At 56.1% G+C, this 15064-nt stretch overlaps 1 protein-coding gene across 6 annotated transcripts in view; it reads left to right on the forward strand.

The window, feature by feature from the left end:
* PCNT (pericentrin) overlaps nucleotides 1-15064 on the forward strand; it is a 96460-nt gene that overhangs the window by 70760 nt on the left and 10636 nt on the right. For all 6 annotated transcript variants that reach the window (XM_049710259.1, XM_033418522.2, XM_049710257.1 and 3 more), the window contains exons 29-37: nucleotides 777-873; nucleotides 3470-3621; nucleotides 5858-6052; nucleotides 7906-8079; nucleotides 8672-8867; nucleotides 9903-10125; nucleotides 10416-10566; nucleotides 11036-11449; nucleotides 14673-14893. In XM_049710259.1, coding sequence (XP_049566216.1) covers nucleotides 777-873; nucleotides 3470-3621; nucleotides 5858-6052; nucleotides 7906-8079; nucleotides 8672-8867; nucleotides 9903-10125; nucleotides 10416-10566; nucleotides 11036-11449; nucleotides 14673-14893 — 1823 coding nt within the window. The remainder of the gene's footprint in view (nucleotides 1-776; nucleotides 874-3469; nucleotides 3622-5857; nucleotides 6053-7905; nucleotides 8080-8671; nucleotides 8868-9902; nucleotides 10126-10415; nucleotides 10567-11035; nucleotides 11450-14672; nucleotides 14894-15064) is intronic.

Raw genomic sequence — 15064 nt, forward strand, 5'->3', positions numbered from 1 at the left:
GTTGTTGGCTCACCTCCTGTTGTGGCCTGTTGGCCAGGCCTGTGTGAGCAGTCCCCTGGTCAGCAAGTGTAGGGACAGTCAGCGTTCTGCAGGATGGACCCAAGTCTACTGTCATAGGAACATTCACAGCACTTTGGTTGTTTTTAAAAATACATGAAATGCATTACTCTTACTCAGAAATTCACCGCAGGCCTAACTTTGCTAACTCGCACTGGCTCTGGGAAGTATAATCATAAACCTGTCTTCATGTGTGGTCTGCCTATGGGTTCTTTGTCTGGAAGATGTTTTTTAGTTCTATTTTCAGTTCTATATCATGTTTAACAGGTTCTACATATAATGTTATTAATTTCAAGAACACTTCAATATATTATTTTTGGGTTAGATTATATGTTATCTAACATAACTTTGAGATATTGTGTATCTTAGATAAAATGAAAAATAAATTACGGGATATGTGTAATTTAAGGTATCCATATATGACCACTTCATATCCATATGCTTCCATTTCATATCCATATGCTACTACATCACGCAGAATTTTGAAAATCTGAAATATTTGCCAGGGACTTTGTAAACTATTCCTAGAGAACTGTGGGTGAACTTGATTAAATTATTATGAGCGTATGGCCTCGTGTCCACAAGCTGTGAACACTTTGAGTTCTGTGTGGGAAGATGATAAATTCAGGACTTAGCAAGTTTTCCATCTGGCAAGTTCAGGTCCATGATATAACACGTTATCATTTTATGACCATTTAAACATCTGCCTATTTGAACAGGAGAAAGATGTTGAAGATTTTATCATAACGTCTCTTGATTCTCAAGAAAAGTCAAGATCACCTCCTCTTGGGTTAGAAGGAAAAAGCGATGGAAAAAGTGAGTCAGTCACAGACTTTATTTTTACAGCTTCAGAGTATAGAATGGTGCAGAGTCCCTGTGCCCCCCTCGCACGTCCCGTGTTAACTTGCGATGTTGCGTGTGCACATTCTGCCTCTCTCTCTCTCTGTGTCTCTGTCTCCCTCTGGGTTTTTGCTCTGTTACTTGAGGGCCTGATGTCGTTTGACTCCTGAGAAGGTCCCTGTGTATTTCATGGCGTCCAGTCCACGCCAGGACATCCGCCCTGACCCAGGGCAGCATCACGTCCGCATACTTCACTGAGATTTTGTCCCGTTAGTGCTCTCTACAGAAACAAGCAGTGGCTGCCACCATGCATCCAGATGTCCTTTGCGGGCTGGAGGCTGCTGAGAGCAGGCCAGGTGCCTGGCGCAGTGCTCGGGCCTGGACCCCATGAGGGCTGGTATGTTCGCGGCAGTCGGCATGTATGCATCTCGTGGGACTCCGTGAGCGCCCTGGCGGTGCCGTGCTCTTCATGTGGGTCAGTTTAGACTCTGCAGTTGTGTTGCCAGGTTTCATCCTGTTCCTTCTGAATGGCCGATGTCCTGGGTAGGTTTTCGAGACCCTGGGACGTTCTGTCCTCAAGCTCGGACCCACTTGGCCTCCATTGATGGTTCTTGGTGGTCTTGCCTGGATCCTTGTCACTGATGGCTGCCACACCGTGACTTTCTAACCTTATACTTTCTTTTATAATTGTTAGATTTTTACAAGTCAGTCACCTCAAGGTGTTTTGACTTTTGAAAAAAGTCACCATTGGCTCATTGGGTGCTTTTGAGGACAAGGCAGCGTGAAGTCCAGTTCACTGGCCATGTTGGCATTTGCGGAATGGGGCCAACAGCTTTTCAGCTGGTGCTCTCACTTCTTCCCAGCAGTAGCCACGTGATGTAACAATTTGAGCAGTTCTGTGAGGTGCGTCCCAGGAGCAGCCTCTCGTCCAGTTTCCCTGCCTGGAGTCTCCGTTTCCTGAGGATATCATGTTCAACTTTCAGAAATTTGCTCTAGTATTTATTATTTATGCAGCACACCCCACACACCTCCCTTCCCGTCTCCCTAAAATGGCCCCACCTGCACTTTCTGCCCCATCACTGCCAAGCGTCTGCACTTCGAGGATGCGTGTTTGAGTGCAGGAATGCGCTGCCCATGACGGCCTTCCCTGCATCTTGGACGTGGTCCTTGCTTTCCGGGTTGGACCCCCGACAAGTTTCTGGAGGCAAAGCGTGTGCCGGGTACTTTGTGTGTGAACATTGACATCTTCCTGATGTCGGCATCTTGGACTTGGGCTTGATCCTGGGTGGGGAGTTGGGTTCCTTCAGAGTGTGGAGCCCGCCGTCCTGGACCCGGGTGTCATGAGAGCAGCGCATGGTCCCCTGGAGCACGTCCTCCCACCCCGAGAACTCTGCTTCGTCCTTTGGTCATTTCCCCCACGGTTTTGTCTCGTCTGTCTTGTTAATTCTTATTGATCACATATTGGACCTCTTGTACTAATTTTTTCTCATTTTCCATGTTTGTATTCTTGTTCTCATTTCTAAGGGATTTTTCAGAGCTTTACTTCTTAAGCTTTGTATTGACTCTTTTTATTTTTGCTGTTTTAGTTTCTGACTAGTCCTCTTTCCTAACCCTAACCCTTGTTTCCCGAACGATACTCCCCTTCTTATTTCTCTGGGGATGCTCTGATTTTTCTGATGTTTTCTTCTGTTTGCTGCCTTTACTCTGTTTCTTCCACACTTTCTCTGAGTCTCTGTTTCTCTGTCTTTTGTGTTTGAATGCCCCCTGGCACGTTTGAGAAGGTAGGCTTCTGAGCGGGCAGCCGTGAACGGCTCACTGGATGGCAGCTCTGTGCTCAGAGGGGCCTTGCCGGTGGCTCCACGAGACCCACCTGCCCTCCCCGAGCTGTGTGCTGGTGGGGATGGTGGGCTCTGCTTTCCCACCGTGTGCCTCCTTCCGTTTTCCAGAGTGTGTGCTTCCTAGCCTTCCTGGACTGGCCACAGTTCAAGGCTCGGGAACAGCTCAGGGAGCTGCATGCTTCCGAGAGGTTAGGAGTTCTATTTTGAGGCCCCTCCCATCAGACAGAGGCTCCTGGAGTCTCGAATTTGAGACTCTGTTGAGGGCTCCCCAGCCAGGCTGCCCGGTCCGGGCTTTTCTGCACCCACCCCCAGATCAGGCGCCCCCGCCCCACGGCCAGGTGATTCGGGCCTGTCCTCCCACTCAGCCCCCTCCTCGTGTCCCGCTGCCCCTCTCGTCCGTCCTCCGAGGCGCTCGGCACAGTTGCCGATTTGCCCCGTCTGTGGGGGGTGAGGAAACACGTATCGCATCTGTGAAAATGAGCTGAGCTGCCAGGAGGGTTTATGTTCAAATCACGGACATTAACATGCTAAACGTGCAAAATGTACGTTTTCTTACTTAACGTGTGTAGCTCTCATCGTACGTTTTTATGAAACATTTTTACTGTCTGGGGGCGTCCATCGATGTTTCCTTGGTGAGAGGGCCTGGCCGTGGCTCTCCCGGTGCTTCGGGGCCGTCCCCGAGGATCGCCACCAGAGTCGCGGGTCTAGGCCCTGACTCTGCGGTGTGTTTCTAGGTGATGGCGCGGGGTTTGGAAAGGCACTAAGCCGAGACTCGGGAAGACCGGGAGCACCCACTGCTGGTCCCGCAGCGCCTCTCACCCCCCGGGGGTTCCGACGGCCGCTGGGCGCCAGGAAGCAGAAGGAAGTCCATCCAAAGCAAGTGAAGGTACTAGCCGGTGGGGAGCAGGGGAGGGGGCTCGAGGGGCCTCCCCTCTGGCCCGTCAGCAGCTGCGCTGGCCTCAGCCCTGCTACGACTTTGTGCCTTGTGTAGCGGCTCAAAGGGGGGAGATGCGCCGCTGTGGCAGGACCGCAGGGACGGTGTCCCAGGTGGGGCCTGGCCACGCTCGGGGGCCGCGGGCGCTGTGGCCGGGGGCGGCTCCTCCTGCAGCGCCTGTCACAGCACAGCGCCCAGAGGGCCTGCACGCGTGGCGCTGTCCCAAGTCGCAAGGCGAAACTGGATTGGTCTTCCTGAGTGTCGTTCAGGTGCCAGACCTCGTGACCCTGTTTTGGGAAGCAGTTGTGGTTTTTGCTTGTTTGGCTTTGGAAGCTTTCCCAGGATGCTTTGAGGGTTCTCTAATTCAGATAGTAAGTGTTCCCAAAGGAAATGATTTTGATGTTAAGTAAAATCTTCTCTGAAATTGTATTTGAAATGAAACTGGTCTTATTCCTTTAAGAATTGAAATGGAGCCGTATCTTCTAGCTGTTTTTTCTTTTTGTGCATTCCTCAATTTTTTATATGACATAAATACTAGAATTCCTAATTTTTAAGGAAAAAGTTTGGTTGTTAATGACAATGTTTCATGCTTAGGCTTTGAGGTTTAATACTTGATCCTTAGTTATTAAAAAAGAAAAGAAAGAAAGAGACCTAGCAGAGGCCCTGGAGCCTTTTCCGGACGTGCTGTGGCAGCAGGAGAGAAAGTCAGGAGCGGCCACCCCGCAGCAGCCTGTTGGGTCAGTCAGCCAGCTTGTGTGTCCCTGCCGGCCCCTCTGCTGCACCATCCTCAGTGGGGCGCGGGGGCCACTCGCCGCGGGGCCGAGTCTCAGGAGCCTCGTGTGGTCGCAGCTCTGACCACCCTGAGGCCGGCGACGCTGGTGAAGGTCCATCACGCCGGGAAGCATGTGTCAGCTGGGCAGACGGGCCCCGCGGGGCGGCTGGTTCACGTGCGGCTGTGAGACTGCAGGCCGAGGCCCCCCGTGACTCCGGGGTCCTCAGGGCAGAGGCTCCGGGATCTCACGGCCTGACTGTGCCCGTGGCCCGGGGGCCGCTCCACGTCTGTCCTCCTGGCTGCCGTGCGCCTGGTTGGCGAGGGCGGAGGACCTCGCTCGTCACAGCTGTTCTTTTCCAGAGGTGTTTTTCAGAACACCTTTTTTTGTCCTTATATGACCCAGGAGAAGGTGTTTACGGCCTGCGGCCCGGTCCACTATACAGCCTCCCCACCCCTCCTTCCCGGGGCTGTGATTTGTGTCCGTTCTGTATCACATACATTGTTTTTAAAGTGAAATTGCTGTAGAGCGTTAAAGACGGCCGCTTGTAAAGTAAACACAGTACACAGTTTGGCGTCTAGCGCTTTTATGTTACTGTTCCACGTTTTTGGTCACGTCATTAGAGTTAGAGGAAGACCTGTTTCTAGTTAAGTAACTAGTCATTCTTTGTCATAGGCCTCTTCGTTGCTGTTTTTCTGTTTCCCTAACGTGCCCCTTGCGGGAACCTGTGTTGACACGCAGTGTGAGGACGGTCACAGTCACTTGTGCTCTGCATTGGCCGTAGCACCAGCCATCCAGGAGGGTGGCCCTGGGTGGGGTGCACCTTCCTCTCTCAGCCTCCGTGGGCAGCACAGAAGGCTGGCGTGCACGTCCCAGGTCCCATGTCCCATCACTCTATAACTACCACTCCAAATCCTGGGGGGGTGGAAGACCCCTTCCTGTGTTCACATATTCTGGGCGCCCCCGGGGGCGTGAGAGGGCTGCAGTGGCCAGTAGCTGGCCTGGTACCATCCGCAGGTGCCTTTCCCCTGAGGTGTCCCTGTGCAGTTCTTGGGTCTCCCTCCTGGTGGGGCGCTGTGGTCCCGGGAGGGCCGGGGAGGTGCCTGGCATCTTGCTGACTTGGCTGTAGATTTCCCTGAGCTGAGCATCTTCTGTGAGGGTGCAGGCGGGATGGCTGGATTGTGGGGCCTTTGCTGGAGCAGCTCGCACAGAAGTTCACTCGTTCAAAGCTGGTTTACTTGTCTGTGACAGCTATGGGGAGGAAGGTTTGAGAACCTCACGGTCAGAGCAGCAACTCTGGTCTCTGGTGCAAAGGCCGTGGGGGCGGCCTGGTGAGCCTTGGCGGGTGACAGCGGGGCAGTGACGGTGAGAGGTTTCAAGCTGCTTCTCCTTCTCTCTGAAATGTTTGTCCGTTTCAGGCTTTGCTGCAGATGGTGTGTGACGAGAGCCACCACATCCTGGCCCTGTCCGAATACCGTGGACCCCCGAGCATGCTGAGCAGGGGCGAGCCCAGCGCCCCCCTCGGGTGCCTCACGATGGGGGGCCAGGGCCTGCTGGAGGCAGCACCAGCTCCCAGGGAGCATCCCACCCCAGGACCCCCAAAGGGGGAGAAGGTAACAGGCCTTCTAGATACAGAAGAGAAGCAGTGGGCATGGACCTGGTTGAGGGCTTTTCTTGGCCCCAGAAGTGGGAGTAGAGGAGCAAGAGGCGGGTCAGCGGCAGGCAGGGAGGCCATGCCTGGTCAGCCACCCTCCCACTCGCGTTCCCTGGGCTCCAGCCTCCAGGAGAGGCTGCGGGGAAGGGGCCGGCTGGAGCCCTGCAGGGAGGCTCTGGATGGAGAGATGGGTATGGGGGCCGGGCCGAGGGGCAACCTGGAGGTGAGGGCCAGATGCTGAACCGTGTGCAAGGAAGCCAGCCGGCCATGGAGTGTGGACGGAGCAGTGGGCAGACCCCCAACTTCAGGGAAGGGGGCAGGTGGGCCCAAGCAGGTGGCCAGGAGGCAGCCAGCCCGTGTGTGGCCCGTATAGACACCGCCCCCTGCGTGGACACTAACCCTAACCCGGCACACACACATGCACACGCACCCCGCCCCTGCACACACATGCACACACCCCACCCATGCACACGCCCCCACCCTTGCACACACACATGCCCCTCACACACACGCACACACCCCACCCCTGCACACACACACGTGCAAACCCTACCCCCGCACACACGCACACGCACCCCACCCCTGCACACACACGCACCCCGCCCTTGCACACACATGCACACACCCCACCCCTGCACACACATGCACACACCCCACCCCTGCACACACACATGCACACACACATGCAAACCCCCACTCCTGCACACACGCACACGCCCCCACCCTTGCAGACACATGCACACACATGCCCCCTGCCCCTCACACACGCACATGCACACACACACCCCTGCACACACACGCACACGCACCCCACCCTTGCATACACACGCACACACCCCACCGCTGCACACATGCACACGCACCCCGCCCCTGCACACACACACATGCAAACCTCCCACCCCTGCACACACCCCGCCCTTGCACACACGCGCACACCCCACCCCTGCACACACGCGCACACACACACGTGCAAACTCCACCTCCGCACACGCGCACACGCCCCCCACCCGTGCACACACACACCCCACCCACGCACACGCACCCCGCCCCTGCACACACATGCACACACGTGCGAACCCCCACCCCTGCACACACGCACACACCCCCACCCCTGTACACACACGCCCCCAGCCCCCCCCACACCCGCCCCTCTCACACACACACATGCCCCCCGCCCCTCACACACACACGCACGCACATGCACACACACACCCGCCCCTGCACACACATGCACACACCCCCGCCCCTGCATACACACACACGTACGCACACACACGCCGCCCTCGCCCCCACGCACACGCACACCCGCGCACACCCCCGCCCCTGCACACACACACACGCCCCCCGCCCGTCACACACACGCACACGCCCTGCCCATGCACACACACACACATCCCCACCCCTGCACACACATGCACACGCCCCCCACCCCTCACACACGCCCATGCACACACACACATGCCCCCCACCCCTGCACACACACGCACATGCCCCCCGCCCCTACACACACACACGCACATGCTCCACACATGCACACGCGCAGGCACACGCACACACACTGTCTCCACCACGCAGGCCTGGCCTCCCCTGGACCCGGGGCTCATGTGCAGCGGCTGGAAGGGAGGTTTGCTTGCTGACATTTACTCTGTCTTACCTTCCCGTCGTGTTGGGGGGGGTTCTCTGCCCAGAGCTGGCTCCTCGTGCCCCTAGGCGGTCATGGGCGTCTGTGTGTCCTCATAAGTCGGGGTGGGTTCTGTTTGAACCTGCAGGATGTGTTTATAGGGACACGGGCTCTTTGTTTCGATATTTTAGGAACCTTCCAATGTGGGCCTCGACTGGAGAAGGGAATTTCTGCGGATCGTGCAAGAGGCCTTTGAAAAGGAGCGGGAGATACTGAGAGTCGAGCTGTGGCCCCGGCCCTGTGGCTCAGGCCCTGGGGGCTGCGGCTCCCTGTTGGAGAGGCTGGAGAAGGTGGTCCAGGAGCAGGTGAGCTCATGCCTTGGCTTCCCCCCGGAGCCCACCCTGACACAGAGGGTGACGGAACGTGTTTCGCCTGACCTTAGAGCAAGGCAGTGACTGAGCAGCAAATCCTGCTGCAGTCCACAGATAACACTGTGTTTTTATGTGTGAATTCCATGAAGTGGAAAACTCTGTGCACTTATCTTCCTTCAGGATCTCACTCTGTTCTGGAAATAGCTGGCCTTTCCTTGAAAGCAAAAGAGCCTTTCTAGGCGGCCCAGCTCCAGGCTGTGAGCGCTGAGCCCAGGCTTGGAGGGTCGACACCGCGAGGGCTGTGGGAGCCTGCTTCCCGCCAGTTCCCTCGTAAGAGAGGGCAGGGTGCGTGGCGAGCGTCGACTGGGCCCAGCAAGCGAGACCAAGGTGCTGGGGGCAGAGCTGCGTGCAATCTGAGGGTTCCAGGGCCACTGTGCCCGCGTTCATGCCGCACGGTTGTCCCCTGCATCCTCCTGTGGCAGCGATGCCAGGAGCTGCTCTTGCCTGGCACACCAGCCCTCAGGACCCCCTTCTTCTGCCGTGTCTTATGTCCCCCTGCCCTGATCCCCTGCCACCCCATCTGCAGGGGGACCTGCAGGAGAGGTCCTTGGAGCACCTTCGCCTGTCGGACAGGAGCAGCCTGATGTCCGAGATCCAGGCTTTGCGCTCCCAGCTGCGGATGACGCACCTGCAGAACCAGGAGAAGCTGCAGCAGCTGTGCGTGGCACTGACCAGTGCAGAGGCCCGCGGGAGCCGCCAGGAGCACCAGCTGCGCAGGCAGGGTGGGTATGGCCTCTTGGCTGCGTCCCCGAAACGTTGATCCTGACACTCACCTGTCAGGAGGTGGCAGGCAGGTCAGCGAGCCCCTCGCTGACTCCCCAGGCCATCGAGTGCAGAACGTGTGCCAGTCAGGGTGGAGGCCTTGCCTAGCATCCCGGTGAGCAGCTGGTGGGGGCCGCGTTGGCGCCAGCGTTGTGGGCGCCGCAGGCCCACGTCCGTGAGGGTCACTGGGGCTCGCAAGAGGCTGAAGCGGCCTGTGGCAGGTTTCTGAGTTTGATTTAAACTCCGGGATTTTTACGCAGACACTCATGTCACCTGCAGGGAGAGAACACTTTATCTTATCTTTTCTTCCCCATCTCCTCTCCTCCTGTTCTTGCCACTTGCCCTGGGGATGCTCTGAGTGCTGAGTGAGGCCTGGGCTCCGTCCCGTGGGGCAGCCTGCCTTCGATCCCCAGCCTCGGCGTGCTGCCTCACACTGGGCACTTCCGGGCCGGCCTCGCTCGCATTTTGCATCTGTGTTCACGAGGGTCCTGGTCCGTGGTTTTCTTTCTTCTGGTTTCGGTTCCTGGAGGAGTGGGTGTGTGTGCTTCTAGTTCTGGGCGGGTTCTCCACGAAGCTGCCCGGGCTGGGTGGGCTCCATGGAGGTCTGTCTCGGCCCAGCTCCAGCCGTGCCCTTGGGAGACCCCGGGCCTGAACATCGCAGGGGTCGAGAGGGCGTGTGCCCCCCTAACCCCGGAACCCCGTTGCGTCGCATGGCCTGCACGGCTGGGTGGTCCCGCCGCTCTCTGCCCGTGTGTCTCTCTGGATGCTCACTGGCCACGAGGGCGAGGCTGGCAGGGTGTGAGCAGAAGGCATGTGTCCCGAGTATCTGGGTTCCATCAGAAACAGTGGCTTCTGGGTCATAGAAGCTTCCTGTCCCCCCAGAGTGAACACATTCCCTTCCTTTGCTGGTTTGTTACTGATTTGTTAAATCATACGTGCGGCTCACTTTGGACTCGTGAATAATGCTATTTTAATTCATTTAATCTTCTTCTTAGTTGAGTTATTGGCGTATAAGGTTGAGCAGGAAAAATGTATAGTAAGCGACCTGCAGAAAACCCTGAATGAAGAGCAAGAGAAAGCAAATAACGTCCGGAAGCTGCTGGTGGTGGAACAGAACACAGTCAGAGATCTGAAATCTGAGCTCTGTGAGTGTAGACAGGACAAGGAGCGGCTGCTGAAGTCCCTCGACGAGGTGCAGAAGGAGGTCCTTCAGCTGAGGTGCGGCCCCACTGGCAAGGCTCCACCTTCTAGCCCCGTCCTGCCCTCAGGCTTCTGGCCGAATAATGCTGGAAGTCACGTGGCCCCTGCCACGTTCTTGGCCTTGAAGTGAAAGATGCAGTCGGAAGCCGTGGTTTGCCAGGCTATCGTGATGGGTGTTGGGGAGGAGCCTCTGCTCCCGCAGGCTCGTGGGGGGCCACGCACACTGCAGGGCCTGCCCTCCCTGCCCTGGGAGCCCTGGGAGCCTGGGTGCTGGCCGGCGTCCCCTTGAGAGCCTGTGGCCCACACAGGTCAGTGCTGGACAGTAAGGAGGATGACCTGCAGGCTGCGCTGCAGCAGCTGGAGGCCGAGCGCACCAAGGAGCGGGCCCTGCAGAGCCGGCTGGAGGAAGAGCGGCTGCAGTGCCTGCAGAAGGAGGGCCAGAGCGCCAGGACCCTGGAGGTGACGTGCGCGGCCGCGACTGTGCCCAGGGGCCAGGGCTACACCTTCAGGGCTCAGAGGGTCCCTGCACGTGCAGCCCCCGCCTCCGGGCATTCGCTTCCATGAGGGCAGTGCAACCTGAGAGCTGCGTGGGGGCCCTGCCTGTGCACAGGGGAGGCCTCGGGCCGGTGCCCTGTGCGGCAGCCGTGTGGCCGCGCTGAGGCCACCCGTAGGCCTGGCTGAGCCGAGCACCGTGAGGGGGTCGAGGGCCCGCCCTTCAGCAGCCCCGGAGCCCCTGATTCAGGGAGGGAGGTGAACCTGGGACGTTGCACTGTGCTCAGAACAGCGCCTCATCCCCGAGGGAGGCCGGCGGAGCCACGAGAAGAGGGGTTATTGCTCGCCCTCCTTCTACCCAAAGTATAATGTCAGAAGCTCTAGCTGCGGGAGCTGTTTAGATGCTCTTGCCTCGTCTCGCTTTTCCCCGATGCAGGAGTTAAGGGCGTCTTTGGAGAAGCAGTGCGCTCAGAGTAACCAGCTGTGCGTGGCGCTAAAACACGAGCAGACGGCCAAGGACAACCTCCGGAAGGAGCTGCAGATCGAGGCCTCGCGCTGCGAGGCGCTGCTGGCGCAGGAGCGTGGCCGCCTCTCGGAGCTGCAGCGGAGCCTGGAGGCCGAGCAGGGCCGCTCCCGCGAGCTGTCCGAGGCCCTGCAGCACGAGCGCCTGCTCACGGAGCGGCTGAGCCGGCGGCCACAGGACAAGCAGGCGCAGCCGGCTCTGCTGCAGAAGCTCAGGGGCTGCGAGGCCCGCGTGCTGGAGCTGGAGGTGGCGCTGGAGGCCGCGCGGCAGCGAGCCCTGGAGGCTGAGGCCCACGTGCACCGCCAGGACGTGGAGAGGGAGCAGGAGGTGAGTGCGGCGCCGAGGCCTCCCGTGGAGACTCCGCCGAGAGCGTGGGGGAGTTTAGAGCAGCCAGGACGCCAGGACGGCAGTGCAGCCGAGGCCGAGCCGAGCGGACACGGAGAAGTGGAGCAGGTGGCAGACAGACAGGGAGACGTTGGCGAGCCTGCCACGGCCGGAGGGCCTGTCCTGGCTCCGGGCTGCCCCTTGGATTGGTCAGCGCGGCGGCTGGAAGTCGGGAAGCGCGCATCCTCCGACCTTGTTCTTTCCCAAGGTGGTTTTGGATCCTCGGGGCCCCTTGCGGTTCCGTGTGCGTCTGAGGATCGGCTTTTCCGCTTCTGCGTGAAGGCCCTTGGGATCTTGGTAGGAATCACACTGAGTCTGTAGATCGCTTTGGGGCGTGTTGTCTCCTTAACAATGCTAGGTCTTCCCATCCATGAAATCGGAAGGGCTCTCTGTTTAGCTCCTTAGTTTCTTTCAATAACGTTTTGTCACTTTCAGGTGATAAGCTTTGCGTTTCTTTTGTTAAATTTGTTCCTAAATATTATTTTTTTGATGCTGTTGTAAATGGAATTATTTTTTACTTCCGTTTTCAGGTTGTTGCGAATGTGTAGCAATGTGGGTGATTTTCACACCTTGATCTTATGTCCTGTAACCTTGCTGAACTGATTTATTATTAGTTCCAATATTTTTAATGGATTCTTTGGGATTTTCCATGTAGAAGATCATGTTTTCTGCAAATAGACATAGTTTTACTTGTTCCTGTCCAACCTGGACGCCTTTGTCTCTTCTCCTTGCCTGACTGCCCTGGCCAGAACCCACAGCGTGTGGGGCAGGCGTCCAGCCTGGTTCTTGATCTTGAGGGAGCAGTCAGTCTTTTACTGCTGAGTATGATGGTAGTCGTGCCATTTTTGTAGATACCCCTTAGCGGAGGAAATTCCCTTCTATTTTTAGTTTATTCAATCTTTTTTATTTTTAATCATGAGAGAGTATTGGATTTTCTTTTTCTGTGTCTTTTCAGATTTATGGGTTTTGTCCTTCTCTTGATATGATATAGGACATTGATTCTCATATATTCAGTCATCCTAGCACTCTTGGGATGCATCCCACTTGAATTTGGTGTATAATTCTTTTTTAAATAGTGTTGGATTCAGTTTGCTAGTATTTTGTTAAGGATTTTGCATTTATATTTATGAGAGATATGTTCTGTAGTTTTCTTTTCTTGTGGTGCTTTTGTTTTTGATATCAGGAAGATCTTGGCCTTGCAGGATGGGCTGGGAAGTGTTCCCTCCTTTATTTTTTGGATGGGTCTTAATTTTAGATACATTATACATTGACCAAAAGCATTTGTTTCTGAGGAAATTATTATCCTGTGTTTTCTCATGGATTGACCTTTATTTTGCTCTCTTTAAAAATATTTTTTAGAACTTCAAAAATATTACCTTTATTATTTCTTTTTGGGGGTTTTAGGAAATTATAAAAAGCTCTTAAAATGCACAAGGAAAACCAATGGCCTGGTGTTTTTAATGGTTAGGCTGCCATGAAATCGTCAAGAAATAAATATTAGTGAGATATCATTCACATGCTACTGAGTTCACCAATTTAAATTGCACAATTCAGCGGTTTTCAGTATATTCAAAAGTTGTGCAGCCTGATATCACTGCAATCAATTTTAGAACATGTTCATCACCCACAAGGGACCCCTGGGCCTGTTAGCGGGGACCCAGCCCCTGGCACCCACTGGTCTACTTTCCATCTCTGGATTTGCCTCTTCTGGTCGTGTTGTGTCAGTGGAATCACACGGTATGTGGCCTTCTTCTGTGTCTGGTTCCTGCCGTGGGGTTTTCAAGGCTCACACGTGTTGTGTGTGTAACGATTCTTGTTTTTGGTGGGGTTAAACAGCCTGGAATGCAGTCGTGTTTCATCACTAGAGATCGTGGAAGTGGAGGAATCGTTTGGGGCTGTGGCAGAGGCCGGGGGTTTCCTGACGGAGGCGGCTAGAGTAACGGCCCTGGGTGGGCCTTGGTCACTCGGGACCCCCAGAGCGTGTTCCAGGTTTTTTGTGCATGTGGGGGGAGAGAGGTTTGTTGTCTTCGTGTGCTTCTCAAGGGGCTTCCCAAACCTTATCCAGAGTCTTCTGCCAAACCTTTTTATTTAATTTTGGGGGTTTTTTCTTTTGTTTTTCTTTCTTTTTTTTTTTTTTTAGTTTGTTTTTGGTTTGTAAAAATGTAATTGCTTAAAAAAAAATACAAACAAAGTGTTTTCGAAGTCAAATTGGTAACTGTCCCTCATGATGCACCTTGATATGTATTTTTCTTTCTTAAGTATGTTGTCCTTTTGGTGTCATTTTTACTGTAGGTAGTTAACTTGATCTGGGTTATGGGGTCTTTTTCTGGCCGTAGTGGCCCAGGCCTCTGATAGTTATTTCAGGGCCAATTTCATCTTTTTTAAACAAAATAAACCAGTGGGTCTCTTGGTTTTGTTACTTTCCTCATCTGGAAAATAGATCAAAAAGGATCACAGTTTCCTGAGGAGGCTCGAGCACTGAATGGGGGTGATGCTGGGAAAGCGCGGGAGGCGCTGGGTGGGAAGCAGGCCTGGTCTGTGTGCCGGCCTGAGGAGCGGCTGGGCCAGGCCCGTGCCCTCTCTGCCCTGTCTGGTTCCGCCCTGCCCGGCCTGGCCATCTTTGTTTCCCTGGATCCCCCCTCCCCAGGCGTCATCCCCTGGGGTCAGCCCCCACGCTCTCCGAGCCCCCGTTGCTCCCTGAACTTCTCAGCACGTGGAGATAAATATTATTTACAGTTTCTGTCAGTGGTCTGCTGTCTCCCTGTGGAGACTTGGGTCCTGGGTGTGGGACAGGGAGTGGCCTGGCCGGCTGGGTCCCCTGGCATCTCCGCAGTGAAGGACGGGGATCGCAAATGGGGGGCACAGGGCCTCTGAGACTCAGGCCCGCCTTCGCGGTGTTGAGCACCCACTCAGTGCCCGCATGCGTACTGAGGTGGGGGGCCGGGCTCGGGCTGTGGCTCATCCCATCCCGGGTCCTGTCCCGGATCCCCGGAGTGGGGGGACCCTGACTCCGCATCGCGCCTGGAGCACCCGTGTGGAGCGTGTTGGGGGTTGGTCGGTCGGGGCTCGGGGCCGGACTGGGCGGCCCCTGTGCTGAGCTCCTGGCCCCGGTCTCCACCCCGGACCGTGTGTGAGGCTCGCTTCTGTTTTTCGCCGTTGCTGACAGCGAGAGTTAGAGCTGCAGCGCCAGCGGGATGAGCACAAGATCCTGCAGCTCCAGCAGACGGTGAGGGAGCTGCAGGCGAGGGAGGCCGCGCGCCCCCGCCCGGAGCCAGAGTCGGAGCCGGCGCGCCCCCAGGAGCAGCAGCGGGGCCTAGAGAAGGTGCGGCAGCAGCTGCTCTGTGCTGCGGGGCTTCTGACCAGCTTCATCAACCAGACAGTGGACAGGCAAGTCTCTCGGGACTGCCCCGGCCATATGCTCAGCACCTTTGATGTTGAGAAAAATTCTGAGTGGGGCGTGTCTTTGATTTCGGGTTCAGGTTTTCATGAAACGGACTCTATTTCTCATCCCACGTGTGTGGATGAATTCATGGGCAGTATTCTCTTGAAAGATGATGA

This window comes from Orcinus orca, chromosome 5 (assembly GCF_937001465.1).
Source record: "Orcinus orca chromosome 5, mOrcOrc1.1, whole genome shotgun sequence".
NCBI classification, from domain to species: domain Eukaryota; kingdom Metazoa; phylum Chordata; class Mammalia; order Artiodactyla; family Delphinidae; genus Orcinus; species Orcinus orca.